The sequence below is a fragment of the Nipponia nippon genome, unplaced genomic scaffold (genome assembly GCF_047370975.1).
Source record: "Nipponia nippon isolate SJK-2023a ecotype South Korea unplaced genomic scaffold, ASM4737097v1 scaffold_2, whole genome shotgun sequence".
NCBI lineage: Eukaryota > Metazoa > Chordata > Aves > Pelecaniformes > Threskiornithidae > Nipponia > Nipponia nippon.
In genome coordinates this window covers 15,139,510-15,161,566 of record NW_028262336.1, presented here as the reverse complement: position 1 = coordinate 15,161,566, position 22,057 = coordinate 15,139,510, and the positions used below count along the sequence as shown (strand labels likewise).

Below are 22,057 nucleotides of genomic sequence, written 5' to 3'. Positions count from 1 at the left end.
ACAGAGTGCCTATAACTTTGTAAATCAATTCCAAATTACCTGGTATTTTCCCAGTTTGCCCAGTATAGTGCCATTTGGAGGGACTAGCATGAGCACAGGAAGTAGTTCAATTCTGCTAGCGTCAGCTCAGTTATTTTTACATGGTGCTGCCTTACATAGTGTAAACATACCAAAATTATGACTATACACTGATGGTTATTGCAGCAGTACTTTGTTTTCATGGTTTTCTCTCTCACGCTTTTTGTATACTTAGTCTGTTAAAATACTTCATGCATTTAACATGATAATTTTTTTAGAATTCTCTTAACAAGAGGACTGTGCCAAAAAATGTACTTGAATCAAATCCTCCACCAAAAGAGCTAACAAGATGCTACACAGAAAACTAGGTTTCTTAGAAAATTTGCCAACAGGTTTTAATCGCCTTTATTAAGTAATAGGATTTATATGCAAGTACAGTATTTCACCCAAAGATTTTTAAATGCTGCTGTTTGTTCCCAGTTTTGAGATTAAACAGATATAGTTGCTTTCTGATCAATAAATGAATCCCTGTGAGTAATGAATCACATATGAAAATCTATGAGAAATATTTCATTAAGTGAAAAGAAAATTTATGCTTTATGTTTCCAGACATAAGCACATTGATCAAAGTAATAAAAATCTCTTCTCAGTCAGAATTTCTGCCCCTAGATTGCAGGGCATCAGTTTGTCTTAATGACAAATTTAGGTTAGTCAAAAATCACAAAATGTTGTAGTTTAAAAATTATCAAAAAATCTGAAGAATTTTCATTATCACAGTTGTATAAGAGGGAATAACTGTTGGAACAAGATGACATGCAAGAGAGTTTAATTATATCTCCTTCTGATTGGATACATATTTTTTCCTTTCTTTTTATGATTTTCTTGTGTTTTTTTAGAGAGTTTAGTTTTTATTCAATTGTGTTGGAACACTATTTGTCTTATAATTTTAATTTAAATCTGGGGAGACAGCAGAGTACGTCATATCAGTTTTTTTCATTATGTGACTCCTCAGTCTTTTGAAAGTTTTTGTACAAGCGTATTTTCGTGTATTTAAACTACATACTAGTAGTTAAAGCTCAACTTTGTTATCTATATGACAACGATTACATACTTTGTATTATCTCTCAGAACTACAAGTTAAAAAGTCACCAAACTAAAAAACATGTCAGTATTCTTAGGGATATCTAGACTAAATAGAAACACGTTTGAATTTTGATTTTAAAAATCTCTTTTGGTTATCTTGAATGGGATTCTTCACAAAATGTACAAATTCATGCCTTTTTTTTAAACACAAAAATAAATAAATGAAGTACAGAAGAAGAGAATTGCAGATACTGATACTGATCAGACTTACGGGTACATGCCATAGTTGGTGGGTCCTTCTCAGCTCTGAAGTAACCTTTCTCACACTGACAGACAGAAGTTGCTTCTACGTAAGTTGAACTGTGTGGAGGGCACTTGGAGCACTTTACATTTCCAGCAAATGCTTTATAGAATCCAGGCCTGCAAGCTGCAAAAAAAGAAAATAAGTTTCATTAATAGAAGCAAGTTTTGGTCATAAGTAAAATCTGTTCCATGCAGTTATAATGCACCTTCTTTCCTTTCCAACCTATATATATATATGATATTTTGATCATACACTTCTTCATATTTTTTATTTTGGTATATGATATAGACTTAAAAAAAAATCTTTTCTTGGTTTATAATGGAAAATCATTAAAAGAGACAGCTTCCAAATTTACAGACAGTCCTCACTGCTGCTTGAAATTGTTATCTAGACAACTTCACTAATACCACTAAACAAAAGCACATTATCTATGCTTTATGTAGGTTCCATCTGTTAATAAGAAAGAGTGAGATAACTTCTTATCTGCCAAAGCTATTTATATGGCTTCCTTATTTAAGTAATGGAGACTTGCAATACTTAATGTTTACCCTTACAACATCTTGATGAGACAAGGATGACATCCTTATATATTTATAGATGCGTCTGACTTGCCTACAGTCTCCTGAGAAGCCTCTGACAGAAGGGCCACATCAGCTGGGTCCTCTGCACCCTGTTGACATGAGAGGCTGGGAGGTACTGCTATAACCACCTTCAGAGAGGTAGGAAGGAGATCCTGATACCCTCTAGCACAAACTACCTCAAGCCTGAGGCTACTCTTAATTGTGTCAGGAAACAACCTGGATAGCAGCTGCCCTGGGGTGGGGGATGTTGGGATGGTCAGAGCTCAATGTGCCCTGTTACTTGGAGCAGGCATCCCTGCCGTTCTTAACCACAGCACAACCTTACGTGCCTTTTCGCTGTCCTTTAAAGCAGAAATGATTCGTTAAAATAAATCTTATCATAAATCTGCCAGGTTTGCATTCTGAAATACTATTTTAAAACCATCCTCAGACTTCATCACACATGTTTAAACAGAGATTTCTTTTTTTCTCCTGTCAGCTACCACATTTACACGTGCCAGCATATATTGCAGTTACTGTCTTCCGGCTTCCCAATCCGAAAACAGAACAAAAAAAAAATGAAAGAGCAACTCAAACATGCATACACTGTACAGACTCATAGGCCTTCTGACTCCTCCAGCAGTACGATGGAAACCATTGCTATAAATACAATTTCGAAGATCCATGTGGCTTTTTCTCATTTTGACATATTCAAGACTATTTTCTTTACATTGCTAGAGAAACTAGGCAGTACTTCCTTCTCTTGTAATAAGAAAAAATAACAATATTAAAATGAGGTGTTCTTTAAAAAGTACCCCAAGGTATGCATTTTATGGATTCACCGTCAGTTCACATTAAGTGAGTTATTAAAAAGTATTAACTCATAGATAACATATACACAGATCAGTTTTGCTTCTGATTCCAAAGGACTTGCTCGATATAAAAGCAGTTTCATTAGTAGCTGAGGGAAAAGGAGTGAGAAGATGGGACTGAAAAAGATAACAGTTGATTGCCTATCAGAATCCAAGAGCCAATTTTTCAAATGTAATTTTAAAAGCTTAATTTTGACCCAACAATTTCAGCAGTTCTCCTCCCAGTGTATTCTTCTGACCATGCTGAATAGACCTTAGGAAGGAATCCTGCCTTGCTGTCACTGACTGGGTGGAGTGGGTGGGGAAGTATTTCTGGTGTTAGAGATAAGAGGGGTGGGAACAGCAGGGGTTTTCCCTTTGAAAGAAGGTTACTGGTCTGATACAATTGTGGTTATAATGAGTGGTAATTTTCTACCAGCAGGTTTGGTGCATGGAAGAAGGCAGCATTGTAGATACAGGCTGTAGGCACTGACTCCTCTTAGCTTTGCTGGAAGGAAGGAAGAGAGGAGGTATGGCAAAATCAGGGAGGGGTGTTACACTTGCCTGCTCCTTTCTTTTCTCATGCACAAATCCTGCCTTGGCTTATCTAAGGATGAATATTAAATTCTTGCTTTTAATAGTTACCTTTCATACACATGATGCGATACAAAGAAGTTTGTGATTTGAGTTGGCAATTCCAGGTTACAGTTTCAGTCAAAGCAAAATAAGTGATCTTTAAAATCCTTATTACTTCTGAAATTCATGTCTGTCAGTTCTGAAATAATTCCTTCTTCCCTTCTGTCCCCCAAATGACAAACCACTTTGGATCAAAAGAAACATAGCAATCTCCTTCAATAGAAATATTTTGTTTAAACTTCAAGCAGTTCACTATTCCAAAATAAAACTCAAGGAGAAGATTCACTTCCAATGTAAAAACAGAAATGTTTTATTCTGAAATGGTATTCTGTAACGTATTTAAAGCAGTTACAGTTTTGCTATGGTATGTCTCTTAAAAAAAGCACATATATACTCATGGAAAAGATGGGAAAAAAAAATAATGGGTGAATAAGTGGATTACTTCTTGCGAAGCCAACCCAAATACGTTTATCCATTAAGCCAGATATGTACGACAAATTCTGAGGCAGAGAAAGATAATCAGGGAAGTTTTCTATGGATAAGTTTACAAAACTATTGATAACCTGCTCCCTGTCCAAATGTAGAATGACACAACCATGACTATTATACACTTGCAAACAAAAAACAGCCCTTCATAAACAAGATAAAATAACAGAAGCTGAAAATCCCCAAATGGTCACAAGCTTGGGATCAGTGCTGATTGCCAACATTCAAGGTGAAAGGAAATAAACTGTTACTTTACCAAAATCAATGAATATGCAGCATGAGTCAGAAATACAGCACTTCAGCTACCATACATATCTAAGCTTAGACTCTACTAACAAATATTGTGTTTCATCAGCATAATTAACAAAAACAACTGCTAAATTTACCATTTTCCACAGAAAATTTGCAAGCACTAGAGTTTTTAAAAGCTCATTTAGGAAATGCCTCAACTGCTATGATTTCAGAAACATATCTCCCTCTGAAGAAAAATAATCTCTGTTCCTTCGGCCTTAGGTGTCTTCATGGAGCTTAAGGCTGTATAAGACCACTGTAAGCCAACTGTAGCTCACAGCAATTCCAATTAAAATTTACAGGAAAATTGCACAAAGGAGTCAATGGTATATGCATTCCATTGTGATTTCTGACTTATGCATAACATTTTGTAAAACTGAGGTTTGTAAATGTTCTGCTATGAGATCGCAGATTGCATTACTGCATGTAAATCACTGTGTGTGACTGCAGGTTGTGATATCAAACCATACACAAGCACTAGATGTTGTATTCAACTTTAGAGTCCTAAAGTCACATGTTATGTAAAACAAGAATTAGAACACGACTCCGTAAAGGAATTAATCAATAGGCTTACTTACATGTTTAACGTTAACCAAGTTCCTCAGATTTTGCCTAGCTTCCTGTTATTTCTATTGTTTATTCTCCTGTGGCAGTTTCAGCCACACAGAATTACTTAGTGCACAAAACGCCTGATGGGCAAATCAGAAACTCAGAAACTTTTAATTATAAATGGACTGTGGTTTTGTATTTGGAGAAGGAAATAAACCATCTTTCCGATGCAAAATCATACCCTATGTAAATATATTACAAGTAAGTTAAAAGTTTTTCCAGATGTTTATGTACGCAGAAAGCTTCATTTTGTATGGGTTGGTAAATCAGTATTTTCAAAGTGTTTCTCATAATATTTTCTTCACTCAGCTAATAGTTATTGCATCTATAATTTTCACAAATGATTTGTGCATAGATTACTGTAAACTAAAATTTAAACTATGAAAAGCTGCCATCTGAAAAAGCTTCTAATGATGACTATTCAAAAAAACCTAAAGTTTGTTTTTATGTTTGTTACCACAGAGTATTTTTTTTCTAACTTCCAAATCACTGGGAGGCATCCTATTTTCCCCAACATTATCTAACAGAAGTGGCTTTGTGAGTTACTAATTATATGAACTGTATGAGATTTGACGTTTGTAAAGCCTGGGGGAAGATTATATATTGGCTTAATGGTTAAGTAATTAGCAGGGTATCTGAATGAACAATTCAAAGACACTAAAGTTTTCTCCAATGAAATATGAGAGATCATGCAGAGAATCACTGATAATTTAATTGGCTTCATAAAAGATAACACATCTATAAATGTGCTTTACTACAACTTTATCAGGATTTGACTATGAGGTTTTTAAACTATAGAAACTTTGTAATTAATATAATTTTCCTTATTTAATGTTTATGGCATTTAGTTTTGTTTGTATTATACATAAATGCATATGAAGACAAATTAACGCTATGCAAAGCTCTGGTGAACTCTTAAAGAAAGTGATTCATGGCTTGCTAGCCTCCCAGCCTGGGCAGAGAGTGGGAGAAGGCATTTACCAAGCAGCTGCAAAACAGGTTGGCACTGTTGATGTTATTTGCAGAGGTACTGAAGCAGACTGGAGAAACTTTAGAGGTACATTGTACGCTTACTACCTAAAATGGGATACGACTTTAGCTGTTCCAAATGGGATGGTATGTGCGTGGTGTGAGATGCTGTGGGAAGCCACCCTTCCCTGTGCACGGCTGCACAGTTGGTCTATGGCCATTACCATCCCTAAGGGCCATGAGCCTATCCCCCTGCCAGGGCTTTGGCTGTGGGGGCTGAGGGCCAGCTCAGAGGCAGTGCAGCTGAGGGTGGCCCCATCCTGCCAGGGCCATGGGGAAAAGCTCCCTGACAGAGTGGTTGTGAGGCCAGCCCCTGCCTGTGGGAGCTGCTTTTGGCTGAGGGCTTGGTACCTACCTCGGCTACAGCTCTGCCGTGGCACACAGCCCTGCCCTGCCTGGCCATGGGCCCTGCCGAGCTTAGCCCACCTGTGGATTGACATCCTGGCCCAGCCTCTGCCTGTCCCCATCCCCAGGGAGGTGTGCCTGATGCTGGGGCTACCCCTGGCTGCCCCCCAGCCCACCCTGCTCCCAGGCTGAGGGTGACCAACGGCCCAAGATGGTGGGACAGGCCCTGGCTGCCAGGCCCTGCCTGCCTGCCCCTGGGGAGCGCCTACCACTACTGGCCCCCAGGGAGGTGCCAGCCCCCGTGGTGCCCCAACAACCTAAACCAATAACTGGTTAGATATTATAGCAAGTACAGAGAAAGCCATACTTCACTGAGATCCACCTGGGAAAGTGGACACATTTCCAAATTCAGGGGAAGGCAGACGAAGGCTGACCTGTGTCTAGGCTGGTGGGCCCCAGGGCCTAGTCTTGCAGCATTATTCAGGCAGTGAGGAGTGAAAACTTCATGTCGTGCTGGATGGGACAGTATTTTTAAGGATCTTTTGAATTTCCCAGTCCAGTAAACAAGGTCATGGGTCGATTACTACAAAATGCAGTTGTGGGCTTTCTTGCAGAAGAGTCTCTACTGCTCGAGACTGCAAGACTGTTACTGCCATTAAGTTCTTCCCCAGCCTGGGTGGGGTATGATGTGTAGACATGAAATCTAGAAAATGCAAATGTGGTGCTCATCTTCGTGGTCATAAACCTTGTTGCTTTAAAAAAAGGGGGCATTTTCACTGCTCTGTGGGAGCATGTCATTGTGAAAGAAAGAAGTTGGTTCCAGTTTTCAGCTGTTTCAGTTTTACAACATCTGAATCAACCGTTATGAAGTTAGTTGAAGTAATGGGAGTCCAAAGCAAACTTAGGAGCAACTTTTAGGTATGTCTGACACTTGTTGGTCTGTGTGTGGGAAGCCATTTCTCATGAAAATGGGATTTTTATAGCTTGCTGAGAACTCATCAATCAAACTAAAATAGAGAAGACTCTGTTGTCATTTACAATGAATGGCAACCATCAGGAGCTGTGGAAGACGTGTTTTAATCTTTCTGAAACACATAATTTGCTATGCTTTTCCACCTCATACATTTTTTTAATTTGCTTACTGAAACCCACTAATGCACTATGAGCTGACATCTTTCGTATTTGTTATATTCTGCCAATTATTCCAATTTTAAAGCCCTCTTAGCCTTCTGATATCTGATCACTTTATAAAAAAGGCAATCCAATAAGGCCCGTTCTATTCTATCACAGTGCAGAAACAAGGAACTATAATATTATTTTAACCAAGTTATATTTTAGTAAAAGTATATAGAAAAGAACAAAGAAACATATAGAAAAGAACAAGAGAAAAGAATGTAACAAAAGAGGCACACTGTATATTACAAAAGGCAGAATACGATCACAAAGTCAAGATTAGGATATTACAGAATTAGGACAATGAAGCTACGATGACAACCTTTGAATGTGAGTACTATCTGATTAAGTAATTTCATGTCTTTTCTTTCTTCACGTAATCCTTGTTTTATTCAGGTCGTGAACAGACTGTGAGAAAAGAGAGGGGATTCACTTTGGGTCATGTTCCAACTGATAGTGAGACTATGGAGGAGGAGTTCCCAGAAACATGAGGCATCATGAAGAACCCACTGGAGGAAGACGAGCCACGATAGGTTATAAATTATGGAACATGCTGTTTAGTTGAAACCACAAGAATAAAAGACATCGTCTATCAAGAAAGCAAGGCTCTAGTTTGGTTCAGTTCCTACAGGTGGTAAGGAGGAGACAACAGAAACCCCTAGGAAACCTAGTGACAGAATGACCTAACATAGGGGACAATAGACTGATTTTCCTTTTTGTTTGCAGTAAATTTGATGGATTATATTTCTGTGTGCTTCGGCGTGCACTTAAATGCATCTGTGTTTGTATGCTCCAGTCAATCTCTTCTCTTGCCAATATCTTCTGCTCTCTAATATTTCTATTCTTTGAGGTGGAGAACAGATAAGAGCATTACTCACACCCTTGACTTTGGAGACAAACAAGGGGAGAGGAAAGAAAAAGAGGCCAGGCATAAGGCTGCCTCCTCAAATATAACTACACAATGAAGATAGGTAAATGAAATTAAATGTTCTTTCTCCTTGTGATAATTATTTTTTTTCCCCAGTGACTTATTTTCTGTCAGTCCCGTATTTCAATATTCTATTGAGGTTGTTTATTAGAATGATTAGAAGAAATGACAAAAGAGGTAATTGGTATATATCAAACTATTTTCAGTTCACATCAATGCAGTTTTTCTCTGTATAAAACATTAGTTGCAATACAATAAGTTGAGCAATGATTCAGGTCACATACCATGTTTTTAAAGAATCTGTGGTTTATCCAAAAAATTCACACAGACAAGGAGAACAGTCAATGATATTAATTTTATCACTGCCTGTCATCCTAGGTACAATTCAATAGCTCATCAAAGAGCTGGGATCTGTACTACACAGCATAGATGAATACTATTCTGCACTTCTTAAGGTGCTGTCAGCTACTTCTTAAAGACTTTTAAGTTGGCAACTAAAGACTTCTGATAACAACAAAGAGAAACACCTTGTTTGCAACTGAGGTGACTCAAATAGCTTTTGCAGTGTGAAAACAAACTTATCATATAAAACTTCGCTTTTCGCATACAGAGCAATAATTACTTAGTGGCTTAAGATGCTTTTTGTATTGCTGCTGGAGACTACCATTGCCTAGTAACAGAAGGATTTTCAAAGATCTGGGAGGAAGGCTGTCTGTCCGTATTCTGGCTTCCCCTTAACTTACAGGCAAGACAGAGACAAGTGACAGTGTAGGAATAATACATGTAGCTGGTGCTCTTTTCTTTCTTAATCACAAGCAGAATGATACCTTCACAGGTTGTCTACCCATTGTATTTGTCACCTTATTTATAGATTTTTTCCTGTAAGTGTGTATTCTATATTGTTAACCTCTTCTTTAAAAAAATCTTGACTAAGGACTCATTTTTGTACTTTCAAAAAAATAAAAAAGAGCATCCTAAACACTTTCATATAGACTAGAATTTAAGAATATGATTCTAAATGCATAGGTACTACTCAAAGAAAGAGATGAAAAATGTTTTCAATACTGATAAAATTTTGTTTTTCACTTAATTCTTAGGACTAGCGGAATTATTTTTTCTGAAACTACTATAGTAAATGAAATTTACTACTGCAACAGGTAGATAGCAGATAAGAATGTTTCAGCATGAATGAATACAAAATTGGCAAAATCATACGCAGCTGAAAAGAGGCTCATTTGATTGGAAATATGAAGCATTGAAACTACAAATCAAGACCATATCCATAAAAATAAAAGCTATTCATTATACAGGCTACACTGCTTTACAGAGGGTCTGCAACCTTTTAAAGTTACCCCTTAAACACATTTTAAAACTGTACCGATGAGTCAATACAGTCAAATTTTTAGAGAAAGTTGCTACATTGAAACTTACTGCAACTTATTGCGTGTGTGTGTTTAGCTCAGATACACCTTCCTAAAAGGGGACCCAGTGATGACTGTACAGTTTCATTTTGTTAGGCCCTTTTATGTATGTCTGTATAAGCTTCAACAGTGAAAAACAAACACAGGCTAAAATCAAAACAAAAGCAGCTTTCATGCCACTTAAATATGTCTGGAAGAAATTAGTGATTATCCTCTGACTAGTGAAGATGTGTCAGTGATTTGAGAGAAACATATTTGTTTCTGGCATCTGAGTCAATAAAAAGCTACCTAGGTAAAAACCAGAAGGTATTAGAATGGGAAGACTCCAGTTTTTAACTGCACAGAGACTGCACTTCCACATTACTGCAGCATTGCATTACTGGCATTATTACAAGGAACCAGTATTAAAAAAACCACACATGACCTTTGCAAACTTTGATTCAACATTTTCAAGCAGGACCACTAAAGCTGTTTCACTATTTATAGTGGCAACGATCTCCGATTCCTCCACGCAATGAAAACCCATGTGCCTAAATATAATGTACATGGCCATAAAAACCTCTTGTTAATTGGTAAAAGTGGTAAAGGCAGAATCTAGCCCCTAGTTTCCATAGCTATTGCTGATCTCTGTCAGCAGTTTCTGGCAGGGACGCTGGCAGAAGGTCCTTACCTGGCACACTGTCTTGAAGTTGTCTCAACGATGTGCAAAGCACCAGTAACACATAGGCAGACTGTTATTAGCGACAGAATAAAAATACACTACAGGTATATTTGTGGAATTGGGAAGAACAAAAAGTCAAGATGTCTCACAGAAATGGCAAGTGGCAAAAATTTATTAGTGATGAAAGAGGGACAGGAAGAACAGGATGCACCTCCCCTGAAGAGGCAAGCAACTATTTTTTGCTGCTTTGTGCTGCTGACTCTGTTGTGGGGATCCCTGAAATCTAATAAATTGTTTGAGGTGGGAACTATGCATACTCAACTACACTGCTCCATACCCAAATTAGTCTTTATTTCTGTTGATATTTTATGGATAGACCCCACAGAAAATCCACAATTAGACAGACTTCATAAATCTTTAAAGGAGATGGTAGAAATACTATTTTCTACACTGCATAATTTTTAAAGGAACATCACTGTGTTTTAGGAAGATAGTGAACAAAAGAAATCAGTCAGGCTAATTAAGGCACACAATAGAAATGGTAATCAAGGAACCTGACAGCAGTGAAAAAGAAGGGAAGTTATTTCCTGCAATATATTAGTGCATACTCCTGGGATCAGAAAGGTCTGCAGGAAAAGAATGAAAGGAAAAGACCATTGCATCTCCAAGCAGCCATCTCCAGTGTCTCCCGTAACCACCTTTAACCAGAAAAGCAGGAGAAATGTAACCCTGAGAACACTTCAAGGCAATGCAGTGCTGAAGTAAATGGCAGAAGTTACTCATTGAGTCCCAAAATCTGTTCACAGCAGCTGTAAAAACTCTTCATTTTAAAGTGTAATCTTAATAATGCATTTTATTACTTTTAATCATTGTTCCATTATTGCAAAGCTTTATTTTTAAGAAAATGCTTTCTTCATTCCTTCAGTCCAGTAGAAAGCTAGTATCTGAGTGACCCGGAACAACGTCAATGCCAAGGCACATTCTCTACCTATGCAAACCCTGAAAACTGAAATACTAGATAATCAGCCGTAATAGTCAACACCCCAGCATCTTTGCTGCAGGGTACCTCTAGGATAAAAGAAGTATTCCTCTACTCAGCTGCCCTGGCTTATTTGGGAACTTGTAACACTCGTAACACAAAGGACCAAAAAGGAGGAGCATACTTTAGTAACCAGCACTAGTCAGGAAAGCACACTGGCACATGTCAGAATAGTGGAGACAATGCTTGAATCTCCAGGTAAACTTTAATAACTTCTATTTGATCTGTTTAGTTCACTGTAGATGCACAAGCCAAGGCCAAATGGAAGAACTTGTGCACTGTAAAGTGAGTGGAGCATGTCTACTCCTATGCAATGCATGTTGCAGTGACACATCCCTCCTTGCATTTTTGAAGAGGACAGATTCTTCTGTAGGTTTCTTTACCACTTCCAAAAATAAAAGGAGGAAACTGTTGCTGCTGTAGTCCTCCGACTAAAGCAATATGGAAATCAAGAAAATCCATTAGACCAAGGACACCATATCATAACGCACATAGGGAGTAGTTTAACGTTGCTGGGAGCTGTTCAGCATATCAAATTGCTTTTCGTGAATGAAAGCTGAAATAGCGGTTAGGCTACAGTTGTAGCTGGAAGGGCCTTTTGCGGGAGGGATAAGGCAGGAGTGTGATAAGTTTCTCAACACTGCAGTGAATGCTACAAAAGAGAAGTCTGAAAAACAGCAGTAAGAAATATTATTTATTATAACTGCAGAAGGAACCTGTGTTTGTTGAATTTTCTCCATATCATTTCAAGAGGAATTAATGTCCAACTTGGAAGGCCATGAAGGCTTCTGTTTTCACAGAAACATTTACACTCTTATCAGAAGACTGCAAACAGGCAAGTAGACTGTATCAAATATTTCTTTCTGCAAGAGGAACAAATGATCTGCAGGTATCAGATCCATTTTGTGGCTAATTCCTTTTGCACATTATCTATCCCTATATGATAGAAGTGAAAGCAGCACTTCTATAAGGAGGTGCTCATTTGTGTATCTTTCATGATCACAATGAACACAAACCCGCAGCAGACGATTGCTCTGCAATGCTAGTGCTAGCATAGGGGCTGAATAAATGGCCAAGCCCATTTAAGCTATGGTCTCCTCTTTTTCTTCTTTTTTTCCTTCTATTGTCACAATAATTGTAAAAAAATGGATCTCCCAATTCAGAGTTGCATGGCTAGCTTTGTTATCTAGTTCAAGTAAATATCTGTTATATTTTTTGTAAGGTTTTCCCCAGTATCATAAATATGTTCAGGTAGTGGCCAATGTGGTGTTGGTTTCCAAAAATATTTTTTTCTATTGGAACATTAAAAAAGAGCTCTCTGAGAGTGGTGATAGCAGTTATAAAATCATCATCTCTTGATCTGAGCATAATAACTAAATGCTAGTTAAACTAAATAACTAAATGCTAGTTAAACTAACTCTTTTTAATATTAGAAAGATTCAAAGTGTTTCCTACCAGATATATGTACAAAATTTAAAGTGCTTTCTTACTAGATATATGTACAAAAAATTTTGATATAGAGAGTGCAGGTTATTATCTTATTATATCCTTTATCAAATGCTACCATACACATGTGATTCTTCCTCTCTGTCCCTTCTACTGATACTATAAACTGATATTTCTGTCTTATTCTTCTCCCCATTTTCTCCTGTCTTCCTCCCCCGAGAAACCTTTCTGTTTTCAACTCTGTATGTATGTCAGGTAGTTCATCACGGATTTCTCTATTCCGTGTGCAAGAACAGACCATTTGAATCTGCAGATGCACTTTTCTCTGTCCATAACAAATGGATCTGCTAGCCTGGGTTAATTAATTCCTATGATAGCAATTATTTCATTTGTTTTGCAGGTCCTTTTTTGGGAAGCTATTTTTCTGAAGCTACAAGGTTTCAACTTTTGACAAGTACCAAAACTTCCAGCCTGCTGGTTGTTGCAATGACATTTGTTGGCTGGAATTATGTCAGACTGATTTTCTGTGCAAGAACAGTAAGTTACCAAGCACACTTCTCAAATAATTAATGGCACTTGGCTTCATGCCTCAGAACACACTCAAGGTGTACACTGAAAGCCTACTAAAGCTCTCCCTGACATGACTTATTACTTTATTACAAAAGTGTAGAACAGCTTTCTAGAGAAGGCATACCTTGAAGGAAAGTAATATTCTTACAGGCAGTTATTTACAATAAAAAATCTGAAGAATAGTGCAGTCACTATTTACAAGGATACCATTTCTTGTTATGGCCTTATTATAAGACTGTAGTTTTTAAAGATTTAAGATCTCAGTGCTCATTTTTTGAGTTCACAACTTTCACAAGACCAATTGCTTTTTATAATTGCAATTTTTTTTTCTTCTCTGTGTAACTGTCTCTTTTACACTATTATAATTAGCAAGAAATCATAGCAATGAGAATACAATCCAACCCACTTTAAGAAATACTTTGTAACATCCAATTTTTAAAAGGAGAGGCTTAAAAATATGCTTATATTTTTAATTATAGTTACCAAGATTGCACATTCAAGTATGGATTTGTGTGTGCAATTTATTTAAGCCCCTGCTGTATTTGCATGCTCAGAAACAGATAAGTAATTGTATAGGTGTGCAATTTCTGATGCCAAAAATGCTGAAATGTTCTTATAAAATCAGGCATTTGGCCTTTAAAACAGAATCCTTTTTGAAGTGTTTGTAGAAAAACTCACAAGCTTGATTTTCAAACACACCAAACATGAATAGTGACTCCCAAACTATTTCAGCTCTGATTTACCATATTCAGTAGCACTGAAGAAGAAGCTCTCATGCTTCTGTAGGAACCAAATACTATTTTCTTTTGTATTACCTCTGAGTGCTTCCAAGCTCACAGAAAACAATCTTCTTGGTTATTAAAAATTATTTCAAACACATCTTTCTATCTTCTACATTACTGTACTAAATATTATGTAATTTTCTTCTATCATTATTTTAAGACATGGAGTAACACAATGTGGTACTTCTGAATAAAGTCACATTTCATGTCAGCAACGTACACAATATTCAAATACTGATCACCAATCTGGCTGTTAATGTATCACATAAAATGGTTTTAATAAAGCTCACCGACTTGCAGTGCATATGTTATACTATGGAATTTCTCCATCCATTTAAATGTCCAGTTCATGTCCATATCTAGTACAAGCAGATGAAATTTTAGACTAAAATAACTGTAGGGTGTGCTTGGTTTGGTTGGTTGGTTTTTATTTATTACACAAGTGGCGTCTGCCTATAAAATACAGGCACTTTTAATGATAGATTCTGCTCTCAGAAACTTCACTGGCCATGCTGCCATTGATTTTAACACAAAAGGTCTTTATTATTGTGTTATCAGATATTACTGTCAATCTTTCAGAAAACTGTTCCTTAATTACACCTAATAATCAGAGTAAGAGCAACTACATTAATCTATTGCTCACCTCAATAACAATTAGTTTTCCTGTGTCTTTGTTCCAGCCAATTTTGCCATGGAAGCAACACACACAATGCTGTGATTAGTCCTTTCGGGCTTTCCTTTCCCTTTCCCTTTCCGCAGCATACATGTAGAACCACGTGCAGTACTTAGCCCCAAATGAAAATAATTACTGAATTGTATTTACATATGTACAGACACATTTATGACTATCCCCACTGAATATACTGCATGTTGCTTTCTCTACAGCGGGAACACTGACTGTAGAATAGTGAAAAGCAATATTTAAGTGAAACCTTGGATTTGTGTAAGAACTGCAACCTTGTCCTACCAATGAATGACAGGTAAGCAAACAATACTAAACTTGTTAGAAACAGTCAATTTAAAAACAAAACAAAACAAAACAAAAAACCCCATGGTTTAAACGTTTATGTTTGCATAAAGCATAGACTAAAACTTTCAAATTAGTAGTAGTAGTATATGCAATGACAGAGAGTAGCGTAGATAATGTAGACAGATGAATAGTAACAGTAACAATAGAAGAAATAACAAAATACAAACTTTTGTTCAATAAGTCTTTGTCAGCTCCATCACATATTTGAATGATCTGTAAAGGGGATGCATGCATTCCTGTTTTGTCATTCCTGTTTATATATGTATGTCAAATGAAACAGAGAGAAGCCAGCAGACAAATTGCCCAGTAGTCGACATCAACATTCCTGTAATTTTTTTATTCATAACCAAACATTGCCAACTTCTCCAAACCCATCACCTCTGCTGCATTTGGATTTATATGAATTCCAATATATAGCCAATGCCTTGGTAACCCAAGGGAAAGCTCTGGATACTGTCTCAAATATTCCTCTATTGGCCTCATAAGACAGGAATGACGAAATCCTTCGGTGACGCAAATCCAACCCCATTTTAATAAAACAGAAATCATGAAGGTGCCCTTTAGCAGAACAGGGTTTCTAATTTGTGTTTCATCAAAGTAGTTATGTGGGATATATCTTCAATCCTTGTGTCTAGAATATTTCACATGATTGATGACACGTATCAGAGTTAAGTATTTCTACTGAACATACTAAGATATTTCCCACAAATCTCACAGAGATGAACCATGAATTTAATATGAATTCTCAAATAACCAAGTTGGTGTGAAAAACGCTCCCTTCAATAAGACTTCTGGTACGGATAGAGAAATTTGCGCATAAAAACAAAGATAAGTATTACTATAAAAACATATTCATTCTGCATAAAATCTGAATGTTTCCCAGGTTTGCTGAAGAAGTACCAAAGTAGTTTATTTCTAGTTTTCAACTGTATTGGATGCACACTACAGCATTAAGTGCTTTCCAAAGGAAACAAAAATCATTATCCCCATCCTCAAAAAATCCCAACAAAAACCTTAAGCTTAGAGAAGTCAATATGACTTTGTTCAAGGTCTTCTAGCAACCTTGTAGCAGAGACAAGGTCACCCAGCTAATTATCCTGACTACAGGTGCAAGGTCAAGTCACAGGCCAGGCAGGGCTGTAGCTAGTTAAATAGAGAGCCAAACACCATGGAACAGTAACCAGCACCAACAGGTCAGCCTACAACTGAATTTACTTTTTTTTTTTTTCCAGTTTGACACTTCCCCACAGCTGCAAGCATAAAATCAGACAGATATTTGGCATAAAAGTGACCTTTTAACTACAGATTGTTTGGCTTAAAGGTTCTTTTTTAATTTACTGGCATCAGTCAAGTAGGATTGTGTAGCTATGGTATCCTGCCATTTTTAAAGTATGGAAATCCACATGCCAGTCAGTTTTAATTCTGACAACAAAATGTTTAAATTTTGTAGCAAGCATAGGTGTTATTGGTAATGTTTCAGGGCAATCATACATTAAAAAAAAAAAAAACAAAAAACCAAACAAAAAACCAAAACAACCTGGCAACAAATTTTTTGTATAGAATTTTAAATACTTAACAGATGTTCAGACATATCTGGAATAATCCCTAAACCAAAAGAAAAATAAGTGCAAAATTAGGATTACATAGTCTACAACACTGACAACTACAGATGCTGCATCCCTATTTCTCATCAGATTGTGAATTTAATTCTAGTGAAGTTTAACTCAATTTCAGCTTTTAAATACTCATTAAGAAGCCTACAGGATAGTTAGTTTTGGAGTTCATAAACACCTGCTACTCAAACCGGAGTGACAGGAATTCCGCAAGAGAGTTACCACTCATCCACTGAACTGCAGACCTTGGTTGTGTCTAACTGCCTTATAGCAGTTAACATTACATTTATTTCGCAATTAGGGATGGCAGATTGCTTGTATGTGTTCAATTTTCACCTTTTTTTCCACTTATATTCACATTTATCATACTGTGAACAAAATCACTCGGAGACAAAGGTCAGGGTCTGTAATTGTGATATTAAATGAGATTGTACTGCTATTGTTTAGTATTTTGAACTGTAAAATTCAGTGATTTGTGTTTATCAAAAGAATAACAACGGACTGTACCATTTGGCATATTTCTTTGATATTATACTGTTTTTATTTAATAGACTCATTTTTGGATAGAAAACTGGAGATGGACAAAGAACTGGCTCTGTTTACAAACTCAGCCACAATACTGTAACTTACACTTGCCATCTACATTTTCAATTAATATATAAAATCACAAATATGCATGTCATATAATGTTTATTTTTAGAAAAATATATAAGTATTTGTTACCCTTTTGGCACAACATTTAGAGAGTATTTTAGTTATAACTTAGTTATTTTAATTGCACTGTATGGTCATTGGTAATTATTACTATGATCATCTACTCTGTATTCCTGCATAATAGATAAACTTTAGCTTTGCTTAGCAATTTCCAAATCTATTTCAAATATCACGCATTTTAGAGTGATGCCATAGATCACTTGTTTTATTTGCTTTCTTACCGGTTTCATTCCAAGAATTTGAAATTTTTCTTGTCTACCATGATGATCTTACTTGCCTCCCAAGCTGTTTTTCCTGGCCTTTCCTTCTGCAGTTATTCCAGAATCTGCTTTGCTCCTCTACTCATTCTGTTTTTATGAGTATTGGGACATAATCATAGAATCATAGAAAGCTTTGGGATGGAAGGGACCTTTAAAGGTCATCTAGTCCATCCCTCCTGCAATTGGCAGGGACATCAACAACTAGATCAGGTTGCTCAGAGCCCCATCCAGCCTGGCCTTGAATGTTTCCAAGGATGGGGCATCTACCACCTCTCTGAGCAACCTGTTCCAGTGTTTCACTACCCTCATTGTAAAAAATTTCTTCCTTATATCCAGTCTGAATCTGCCCTCTTTTAGTTTAAAACCATTACGCCTTGTCTTATTGCTACTGGCCCTGCTAAAAAGTCCCTCTCCATCTTTCTCATGAGCTCCCTTTAAGTACTGAAAGGCTACAACAAGGTCACCCTGCAGCCTTCTCTTCTCCAGGCTGAACAGCCCCAGCTCTTTCAGCCTTTCCTCATAAGAGAGGTGCTCCATCCCTCTGATCATTTTTGTGGCCCTTCTCTGGACCCTCTCCAACAGGTCTACGTCCTTCTTGTACTGAGGACCCCAGAGCTGGATGCAGCACTCCAGGTGGAGTCTCACCAGAGCAGAGTAGAGGGGCAGAATCACCTCCACACTTCTTTTGATGTAGCCCAGGACACAGTTGGCCACCTGTGCTGCGAGAGCACATTGCTGGCTCATGTCCAGCTTTTCATCTATCAGTACCCCCAAGTCCTTCTCGGCAGGGCTGCACACAATCCCTTCATCCCCCAGCCTGTACTGATACCAGGGGTTGCCCCGACCCAGGTGCAGGACCCTGCACTTGTCCTTGTTGAACCTCATGAGATTCACACAGGCCCACCTCTCCAGCCTGTCCAGATCCCTCTGGATGGCATCCCCTCCCTCAGGCATGTCAACTGCACCACTCAGCTTGGTGTCATCTGCAAACTTGCTGAGGGTGCACTCGATCCCGCTGTCTATGTCATTGATAATACCCGATAGATGTTCTTTACTGAAATTCTTCAATGAACACATGAAAAAAAATACATTCATTGTATCTAGGAATTAAAAAATGTTTTCTTGTTGCTTTGTTTCAAAATATTATCTTGCGCCTTTTCTGCCTTTCTCTTCAATTTCTTCTAGCTGTATTCTATGTTATTGTGAATTATTATCAGTGCTATTTAAGGCTAGGACCATGGATAAATAGACTCCGAGTTCCCAATTTGAAAAGGTCCCATAAGACAGCAGCTGTTCTCTGTATTTTTATACAAAAAACCCCTTATTTATATGATTACTCAGTGAAAGCATGATCTTGATCAGGTGCCATAGGACTCAAAAGAGGATAAGTATTTTGTTCCCTGGGAAGTATAAAATACACCAGACTTTGATCCCACTGCATCACAGGCTGAATCTGCATCTTACAGTATCTGGAGCTCTGGGTGAGACTGGAGTCTTTGTCATGCTACAAATAGGGATTGTTTCTGCTCCTCACAATTTGTATAAGTTTTCTGAAATTAAGTTAATTTGAAAACTCAGAGAAATCAAAAACCAAAATGGAGGTCTTTCCATTTGATGATGCATAATGCCATTTACGTGATACGAGAACTTTTTTTGTTATGAAATGTAAACATTGATTAAAATGAGAAGATTCTGTTATATTACCTAAGGATAGGAAATGACAATCCACCTCTTCGTATTAGATTTGTAATTCTTAAAATGAGAAATGTTTTAAGGGTCAAAGGAAGCAGCAGCTTAGGTCAAAAATGGAAATGAATATGAGCAGTCTTATCTCAGTCATAAATTTGCATGTACACATTTCAAATCTATCACAGCTGACAGAGGAACTGGACTGGCAGTCCGATTAAGAAAAGCACAAGACTGGAGTTAGAGATAATTTCATTTACAGGTTGTATTGGTCTGGGAAAACATACACAACATCTCTGATATTATGCTTGATATCAGCTCATGCTGCAAATCTATAATCTACAATACTTATCATAAATAGGAATTAATTACAAGCTCTTTCCATCTTCCTCCCCCTTTCTTCCATCATATATTATAAATACTGCACTTGCAGAATAGATCCTAATCACTCTCTTTTATATAACAGAGCTAAGCTTTCAAGGCGTACAAACATCACACGAAGAGGCCTGTCAATTAGACTCCCAGTCACTTTTGATAATATTTGGAAGAAAACATGAACTCAGACCCTCTTTGAATACAGGCAGGCAAAGGACTTAATACAGCAGCCAAGAAGTGTAAGAACAGAAAAAAGCTGACAGAAAGGGGATGTCCGTGAGTTACTAAGTTTTAATATTGCTGAAATATAAAACTGGAAGCAACCTCTGTTCAGTGGTACATAAAGTGTTAGGGTTCATAATGCTTCTAGTATCTCCTTCATGATCCCAATTAAGTCTTTAAAATTTCATCCATAATATTAGTGCTGCTTCTTTATAGACTCCTTTCTAATGCAAAACTGAAGTACACGCAATCTTAACAAAGTTTGTGGAATAATGAGATTTGAATCAACTATGAGACTCTTAATCTTAATTGGCAAGAGGTGTGGGAAGATGAAAAATCTCCTTTCTCTATAATCTAATCAAACCCATCAATATCAGCTTCCAGATCGCAATGTCAGCCTTTCCACTGAAGGGCTGAGCAGGAGGTTAGGAAAAAGTTAATCGTAAACATTAATGTAAATACCAAAAGTTCATACTGGTCACGCTAGGTAAGCCATCTCAGCAACATTCGTGCTTCCTCTTGTACTTTCTCACTTGTATTGCTGGCACTGCTTTCAGCATCCCTCCTCAACAAGCTGAAGCAGGAGCTGTATTTTGAAAGGTTTCCCAAAGGGCTGGTTGAAAACTCAAATTGCATGTTTCCACGAGGAGCCCACAAGAACTCAGAAATCAGAACCACTTCCAACTTATTTGAGGAGGAACTTTAAACTCCAGTTCTCAATTCAGAAAGAAAAGATTTCTGCAAGAACTTTTAGTAAAGAGTCCCTATTAGCTATTGCTGTTGGAGCAAGGCAGAAGAAAGGACTCCTGTGGTGTTTGTGAAAAACTGGGGTTTCAGCCTGTGCCAATATAGCATTACCCCTGCAACCACCTTCCTATCCTTGATGCTGATGCTCATCAGGTGCATCGACGTGTCAGGACATTGAGGAAAGACAGACATATTGTCCCTAAGTCCTGATGAGTAGCCATCATAACTCACCTCTAGCAAGCAAGAGGAGACCTTGTCTGAATTTCTAAGAGCTTGCTTTGACATCAGTATAGTATGAAGATAAGACCACTGTTCAGGACAATGTGACTTAGCCAGCTAATATGCCTGAGAGAGGTGAAAGATGTAAATAGTGCCTTTACCACCCTCTTCAATAACCGTCAAGGAGCCTGGGAGGTAGGCTGGGGAGACACCGCACCACTGCTGAGGCAAATTTGAAGAACCATCAAGATTCTTGGATTATCCATTCTCATAGCCTGTAGCAAAGTGCTAGAATTCAAAAAGTAACTTGACTTTTCAAAAACAGCTAAAAAGGATGAACTCTCTCCACACCATAAAAAACAGCAATCCATTTATGGCTCCTTGAGTCTATGTATGCAAGTTTGCCCAGATTTCTAAAACCACCCCTAAACCATAAACAGATGAAGAGATACTTTTTGTGCATTATCCTCTGCATAGATAAGGGAAGGCTCTGAAACCCTCAAGACAATCCCCAAGGCAGAGATGTCTGTTTGCCTACAAAAATATTTCAATGACTACTAACAGTATCAGCTGTCTCTCATCTTTTTTATAAAACATACAGAAGCAAAGGTGAGGTGTTTGATACACAGTGGAGTGAGAAAGCAGCTGGAGTTACTGCAATTTATGCACAGCCAGCCAGACAAGCTGTTGCAACGGATGGTTATGCATTTTAGCACAGCCTGCAGTTGGCACATAGTTTAAATAAAAAATACGATGCCCACACATACAAAGCAATGATGGAGAGCTAATGATCAGTTTCACAGGAGTGGGCTGTTGCTTCCTAATTATTATTTGGATTCACTTTTTGATAAGTTAGTGCTGGGTTTTGTTTTATTAAGTACTATATTTTATGAAATACATCCTTTATTACTTAATACCAAACAACTCACTGTTGAAGTGAGTGATTTTAGATAAACTGC

General features: G+C 37.5%; 1 protein-coding gene across 4 annotated transcripts in view; it reads right to left on the bottom strand.

The window, feature by feature from the left end:
• EPHA6 (EPH receptor A6) overlaps window positions 1–22,057 on the bottom strand; it is a 515,545-nt gene that overhangs the window by 246,859 nt on the left and 246,629 nt on the right. For all 4 annotated transcript variants that reach the window (XM_087755983.1, XM_087755985.1, XM_087755984.1 and 1 more), the window contains exon 4: window positions 1,373–1,528. In XM_087755983.1, the coding sequence (XP_087612109.1) occupies window positions 1,373–1,528 (156 nt within the window). The remainder of the gene's footprint in view (window positions 1–1,372; window positions 1,529–22,057) is intronic.